This window comes from Dasypus novemcinctus, chromosome 13, assembly GCF_030445035.2.
Source record: "Dasypus novemcinctus isolate mDasNov1 chromosome 13, mDasNov1.1.hap2, whole genome shotgun sequence".
Lineage (NCBI taxonomy): Eukaryota > Metazoa > Chordata > Mammalia > Cingulata > Dasypodidae > Dasypus > Dasypus novemcinctus.
In genome coordinates, this window is record NC_080685.1 from 14505922 (window position 1) to 14513161 (window position 7240).

Genomic DNA, 7240 nt, shown 5'->3' on the forward strand with positions numbered 1-7240 from the left:
GATTTCTGGTATTTTACATCAGCACCCTTTGGCTGATTAATACAAGTGTCCTGTAAGTCTGCAAAATTTAAGCATCCTCTTTCAACTCAATATACATTTATGTAAGATCCAAAATACTGAAAATAACACTACTAGGGATAGACTCATAGACTATTACAGTAAATGGAGTTTTAGAAATATCTAAATCTCCTATATTTTACAAATAAGGAAACTGACATTCAGAGAGATTGAGTTACTTGCCCTAGGTCACACAGCTAGGTTAGGAGTGAAGCTGGAATTAGAAATCTGATGCTCGTTGGTACCCTTTCCATATCACACTCTCAATGAACATGGGCTTTGTCAGGATTTATATTGACTCACCTGCTCAACTTCTAGAGTTTATTTTGAGAACATTCATTTACATTTATATATTCCTTGCAGAATTCCAGTCACTGCTAAAGTAGGTCAGTCTAAGCTGGAAATCATAAGTAGAATCTCTGTAATATTTTGGAAGATGAGCCCATTTTAAAAACCCACACAGGAAAGTGTGTGGCTTGTATGCCCTGGAAGCTTTAAAACATTTTTGTCTTCCTTGTGTGGTGTGGTTTTATCATTCTAGAGAAGATTTAGACATTGAATGTACTCAAAGGAGTCCATTTGACTGACCTGTACTTAGCCCTGCCTGTAAGGCTCTAATAAGCACTTAGAGGCAGACAATCTAATCAGCAGGATGAGTTCATGCACAGGCCATTCACTTGCCAAGGACATGCCAGACCACAAGCGAAACGAGCTGGCAACTTCATCTGCTTCTTGGCGAATGCTTGTAGCCCACTGTCTCCCAGATTTTCCTCTGGAACGCCTGGACTTGAGCTAGGGGACTCTTTTATCTGCAGGCTTGAGAAAAGCCTGGAAGGAAAATGGCAGGAGGAACTCTCTCCACAGGGAAAAGCCAGTTAAAATGTATGTGTTTAAAATACATGGCTAAATGTAAGTTCTGTTCAGGAGGATAAAATGTCTATGTTGGTCGTGATAATGGGTTTCAATAATATAATCACTGCATTAGTCAGCCAAAGGGGTGCTGATGCAAAGTACCAGGCATCTGTTGGCTTTTATAAAGGGTATTTATTTGGAGTAAAAGCTTACAGTTGCAAGGCCTTACCAATTCTGTTGTCACAAGTTGAAGCAAGATGGCGGGTGACGTCTGCGAGGGTTCAGCCTTCCTCTTCCCTCTTAAGCTCCATGGGTCCAGCTTCTTCCAATCTCAGCTGTAGGCTCATTTCCTAGGGCTCGTTTCTTCCCAGGCCCAGCTGCTCTGGTCTTCTTCACAAGATCAGCTGTGAACTATCAGGCGAATGGCTCATGTCTTTTCCCGGGGCCTCTGCCGTGTCTGTGGAGCGGTCTGTCTCTCTCTTTGTATCTTCTCTGTGTGTCTACTTTGTCTTCTTGATTGAGCGGCCATTTACATAGCCCACCAAGGGGGCGGGGACCCAACCCTGCATACCCTAATGATTGAATCAAAGCCCTAATCTTGATTTAATCCGGTAAACGTTTGAATTTAAAGCCTTTGAATTTAAATCAATCAAAGGGTATCACATCCAGAGGAACAGACCAGTTTACAAACCAAATCAATTCTTTTTCAGAATTCATAAATAATATCAAATTGCTACAATCACTCCAGCTTGACCCACAGCAGCCCTCTCTGCCTTATTCTTCTAGAGATGATTAAGCAGAGGCGGCCTGTGGCTACCATCTGGAGTTCCTACTCAATGAAGAGAACCAGGATGTGTGTATCTTTGTTCCTCTCTAGAGTCCATCCCAGGGCAGCTCTCCCCCAGGCTGGGCACGGCCAACGACGAGGCCATGCCCGTGTCCTCTGGACATTTCCACTCCCACGTGGCCCACCCTCTACCCGGCCTTTGACGGCCCTGCCTGTGGTCTCCTTTTCCCCCAGGTCTCCCAGGCGGCGGCCGACCTGCTGGCGTACTGTGAAGCCCACGTGCGGGAAGACCCTCTCATCGTCCCCGTGCCTGCGTCCGAAAACCCCTTCCGTGAGAAGAAGTTCTTCTGTACCATCCTCTAACTCCGTTGGTTACGAAGATGTCTCCTTCCTGCCGGGAACCATCCCTGGTCGAGATCACGCATGCCCCTGGCCTCCGAGAGCTCGCCCTGCGCCCATCCCTGCCGGCTGGCCATTGCTGTGTCCTTGTTTTTCACTGCATCCAAATTCTTTTTTTTTTTTATCATCCATCTTCACTTTATATCCATTATAGGCAAAGAAAACAGACATTTTAAAAGCCAAATAACAAACGTGCCAAGTGAAAATAAGTATGGGTTTGAGGGTTTACATTTTTCAAGCTTCAAAGGCCAAATTTAACTACATCAAGTTAATAAGTTTCGGTGGAGAATCTATTGGAAAGAACACTCAACCCGAGACTTCCCCATTCACAATAATTCGGTGTCAAAGCAGAGCATTCCGGCTGTCAGAAGTCTCTGGGGGAGGTTGCTGTCCCCTTCCTGGAGGAGGCACTCCAGGGGGTGGGTCCCCCTTTTCCATCTGCCTGTTAGAAAGGAAACCGCCCAAAGGCTTTGCGCGCTGCCTGGGCCTGGCTCTTCCTGGCCACGCCGTGTGGTCCCGATCTGGGCTGGGGGTCCTTGGCCCTGTTTCTCCCCTGCTTGTTGCTGACCGTTTTGTGGGTAGCCCTTGCAGAGACGTATTTGACCGACCGTGTTTTGGGACGGCTGTCCACACTTTGTGCCCCGTCAAGACCTGCAGTGGGCGGCACGTCCCCTCGCTGCTCCCTTCTATGGAGGCCCGGCGGGCTTTGCACCCCTAAGGGCCCGCCCAGCGCAGGGCCCTGGGCCCACGGGGTGAGTCACGGCGGCCGCGGGTTACCGTGCGCCCTGCCCGGGTCCAAGCCTTTACGGGTGTTAGTTCATTTCATCCTCCAGCAGCCCCACGAGGGTGTGCCTCAGACAGGGAAACTGAGGCACGGAGAAAGCAAGTTGTTTGTGTACGGTTAGAGTAAGCAGAAAACCTGGGGTTTGGCTGCAGCAGGCGTGGCCCCGGGCCCTCTCGTAGCGCACCCCCGGGCTGCCCTGCCTTCCGCTGACCTGCAGCTAGAACTGCATACCACCTGTACCAGGTGCAGGGGAGCCAACAGCTCGGCTGCCCTCGTCTCTTGCCACCCCCTCCGGGAGGAGCCCGGTGCGCTAGTCTTCTGACAGCCTACAGAAGAGGCGGAACCCCCAGGGGAAGGGCTGGGCAGCAGGGAATTGCTCTGGTTTTTCCTGAGACAAACCTGCAGCCTCTCCCCCACCCCACCCCCCAAAAAACCCAAGGTCATACCTCCTCAGTTGAGAGGGAACAGACCATGGGGGCAGAGAGCTCTTTTTGTCTACTTCTGTCGTATTCTATTTGGAACCTGACTCCCCCTGGCTCTGCAGGCAGCTGGCTGTGTGACGGGAAGCAAGCCGCGCTGGGGCTGCGGTCTTCTAACCTGCAGGTGGGGCTGCCGGTCACTGCTCTCCTGCCTTCCTGTCGAGAAGGACCTGGAGCGCTCTGATTATTATTTCCAACATATACATGTAGGAAATGCCCAGGTAGAATCTAGGGAACAATGGGCGATGACAAAGACAACATGGTTTGGCTGAAATAATGACGTAAAATTGCCAACCAAGAAGCAACGAGCATTTTCCCATCGATTAATGACTTGCTCCCTTGTAAATGGTTTAAGTGCGTTTTCATTCTTTGATCCTCTTGTTGAATCCCATTCTTCATTTCACCAAAACTCACTGATAGTGCCAGGATTGTTAGGAAGCTTTGTGCCCAAACTCAAGCTGAATCGTCTGCTGTCTGTGATAGAGACTTCAGATCCTTCTAGACTTTGGTTGATGACCAGGAGCTCTCTATCCTGTGGTCCATGTCAACGTCATTAACCGGATTAAGCAAAGCACAATCCATAAAAGCACACTGGAGGAGCCAAGGCAGCGGGACAGCACAGACACCCCGTGAAATCAGGTCCAGGAGTTTGCTTTGGGCTTCCACAAAGTTCTTCCCCTTTGTTTTGCCTGTTACTGTCCCTGCGGGTTCTGCCCCACCCCCTTTTCCTTCTCTCTTTTTCCTGTTCCTCCTCTCTCCTCTATGAGATGCATTTTTCATCCTGTCACTACACCTCTTCCTTCCAAACCTATGGCATCTCGTGCGGCTCCCCTCCCCTCAAGTGTGCCTGGCCCTCAATTCCCTCTTCTTAAAAGACAAGTTACTGAGATGGGCTATGAGATACACAAACGTGTGAACGAGCCCCATCTCCCTTTTAAGAACCGCTGGAAGGTGAATGAAATAAAAGCTGCTGGTATTACGGAGGTGGACAGTTGTCATCTTTTGCTGTCACGTTGGCTCTCCAGCACCTGCCCCCTTCCTAATGGAGGGAAATCATAGGTTTAGTGGGATGCAGGGCCCATCTCGCCCGGTGGGGACCCTCCCTCTCTTGTAAGTGCACCCCTTTTCCCAGCGCTGCACCAGCCCAGGAGCGGCCAGTGACCCGCGATGGACTATTGAGGCTCTCCTGCTTGGGACTGTGAACCTGGAGCAAATGACACAAATGAAGGGAGGCTGAGCTCCGTTTCACAGCAGCCGCAGCAGTGTCCAGGGGGCAGCGGTCCAGCAGGGGCGGTGTCCAGGCCTGGCAGCACGCAGGGGGTGACAGCTGGGCACAATGCCTGGGATGGCAGGGTCCTTCCGAGCACTTCTGCTCCCCCCCGCCCCGTGGCCCCACAGAGCTCCTCTCCATCTTCCTAGGTCTCCTGTCTAGCTCACTGCCAGTTCTTTGAGCCTCCAAGCACCGTCCAATGAGATCCTTATTCTACCATAAAATAGCCAGAGTTGGGTGTATATACCCTGTGACCAAACAGTTCCACTCCTAGGTGTATTGCCAGCAGACACGTGTACAAATATTCACCAAAAGGCATGCATTAGCATTTTCATAGAAGCATTGTTCATAATAGCCCCAAACCAGGAGGTGCCCAGAGGCCCAGGCTGAATGGATAAATTGTGGTATATCCACACAATGGAATCTTCTATAGCAAAACAAGAATGAATGATCTGCAACTCTACATCCCGGCACAGGTGACCCTCACAAGGTTGAGTGAGATAAGGCAGGCTTCCCCAAAACCATGCGATACCGTTGGCGGAAAGCAGAAAACCTTGCAAAACTCTCCCTGCCATTGGAAGAAGGCAGAGCAGTTGCTCTTAGGCGAGGGCAGTTCTCAAGGGGAGCTTCTGGGGCGCTCCGGCTCTTGATCTGGCTGCTGGTCACCTGGCTGTATTCCGTTGGTGAAAAGCCTTTGAGATGTACACTTGTGATGTGTGCCCTTCCCTGTATCTGTGTGCTACTTCAATAAAGAGTTGGTGTCTGTAGCTAGCAAACCAGAATCCCACCGTCATTTTGTTCCTCTTCTTTGGCACGTGGCTCAGCTCTTTACCCCTCTTTAGATACAACCTCATTGGGGGAGCATTTTAAAAGGGTGTTTGACAACGTTCTCTACAAACATGTTGAAATACGAAATAGAATCCACAGCTGTCTGGGCCGCGCACAGGCTGCCAGCCCTAGGCAGATGGTTCCCACGAACAGGAAAGCCACGCTGTGGAATTTAGAGGAAACAGGGAGGACTCTGGCTGGGATTTCCTTCCCGGGCCTGCCTTGCCTCTCTGCAGATGAGGCTTGTCCCGCCTTCTGACTGTTAGCAACAAACAGAAGCAATGGCCACCCCCCAAACCACTTACCCAACACCAAATCTCTCCAACGGCGTGTCTCCTAAAGACACCCCGCCAGCGGCCCGAAGATACAGCTGAGGTCAGGCCAACAATCCCAAACCTTGCTCCTCGGACTCTGCTCCCACCCTGCCCCCACAACACCCCCTGCTCTTTCTGAGGGGTCCCCGGTGCTCTAGGTTTCCACGTGACCTCTGGCATTTTCCTGCTCTTGGCTCTGATGCGTTGAATAGCACGGTGATCACAGAGCAACTTCGTGCTGGGACACCTGCTACAGAGTCAGAAGGTCTTGCCTTTGATTCTGAGCCTCGGCCCCCCTGGAACTCAACAATGAGTCTCTGGGTTGTCAGCAGCCCTCCTCTGGGGGAGTCAGGGGAGGTGAGCAAACCGAAGGTCAGAAGGAATTCTGTTCTGGTGAACTTTTCAGATCCAGGGCTGAAATAATAGTGAGGACAACGATAACAACTAACATGTCAACCCAAGAAGAATTTGAATGAAGGTATTAAATCAGACACAATTTATATACACTGCCATTTCTTTCAGCTCTCCAGGGTGACAAGAAGACACCAGATCATGGGCAGTTTCTACAGAGGACCGAAACCATGCTCCCACACCACCCCAAGTTGTAGCTATGCCTGGTCCCCAGGTCGAGAACAGGGGAGGATGAGCTGGGTGCCTGCCAAATGTTAAAGCTTCCAGAGATAAGTGTGCAAAAACCATTTTTTACAACCTGACATCCCAGTGGGTTTCTAATAAAACCCCTACCCTCGATTCTGTTTTAGATGTAAATAGTTTACTACCTTTATAACATTGCAAGCCTATTTATGATTGTTAAACTTGTGCTGGGGTCACTGCAATCACTTGCCTTCAAAGTTTCCATGATGACAGTTGATGGCCCACAAGGCCCTCATGCTCTGGCCCCTACCCGCTCTCCAGCTCATTTTCAGACCTCAGCCCTCTCTCCCTGGGCTCCATCCACTCCGGCCCTCATCCAAACCTTAGCGTATCGGTGCCAGTCCATGCTGCCACAGGGCCTTTGCACCTGCTGCCTCCACTGCCTGGCATACTTTTCTCTCCTCACTTTGCCAGATTAACAACGACTGCTTTTTTAGATCTTGACTCACGCTTCACCGAAGGCTCAAACCTTCTCTGACCTCTTTGACCAGGTCAAGTCTGTGTATAGTCCCTTACCACACTGTGAATCTCTCCTTTTCAGTATTTGTCAGCCATGGCAATTTTACAGTTGTGTACACAATTAGTCAATGACCATCTGTCTCCCCCATTGCATTATAAACTCCATGTGGGCAGGGGTCCTGGTTTGCCTCACCAGGGTATCCCCAGCACCAACCAGATCACCTGGCACATGATAGGTCCTCAATCGGTGTGATCTGAATAGGTGAGTGAAAGGTACTTCCCTCCCAACGGGTTCTCTACAGCTGCTGAACGCTGTGTATGAACCCTCAGAAGCCCCTGTGAAATTGATGTAGGCTA

The 7240-nt window shown here is 50.4% G+C and overlaps 1 protein-coding gene across 4 annotated transcripts in view; it reads left to right on the plus strand.

Annotated features, from left to right (window-relative positions):
* Window positions 1-5404, plus strand: part of GNG4 (G protein subunit gamma 4) — an 89751-nt gene extending 84347 nt beyond the window's left edge. For all 4 annotated transcript variants that reach the window (XM_071207364.1, XM_058309507.2, XM_071207366.1 and 1 more), the window contains exon 4: window positions 1931-5404. In XM_071207364.1, the coding sequence (XP_071063465.1) occupies window positions 1931-2059 (129 nt within the window). In that variant the 3' untranslated portion in view covers window positions 2060-5404. The remainder of the gene's footprint in view (window positions 1-1930) is intronic.
* Window positions 5405-7240: the final 1836 nt, after the last annotated feature.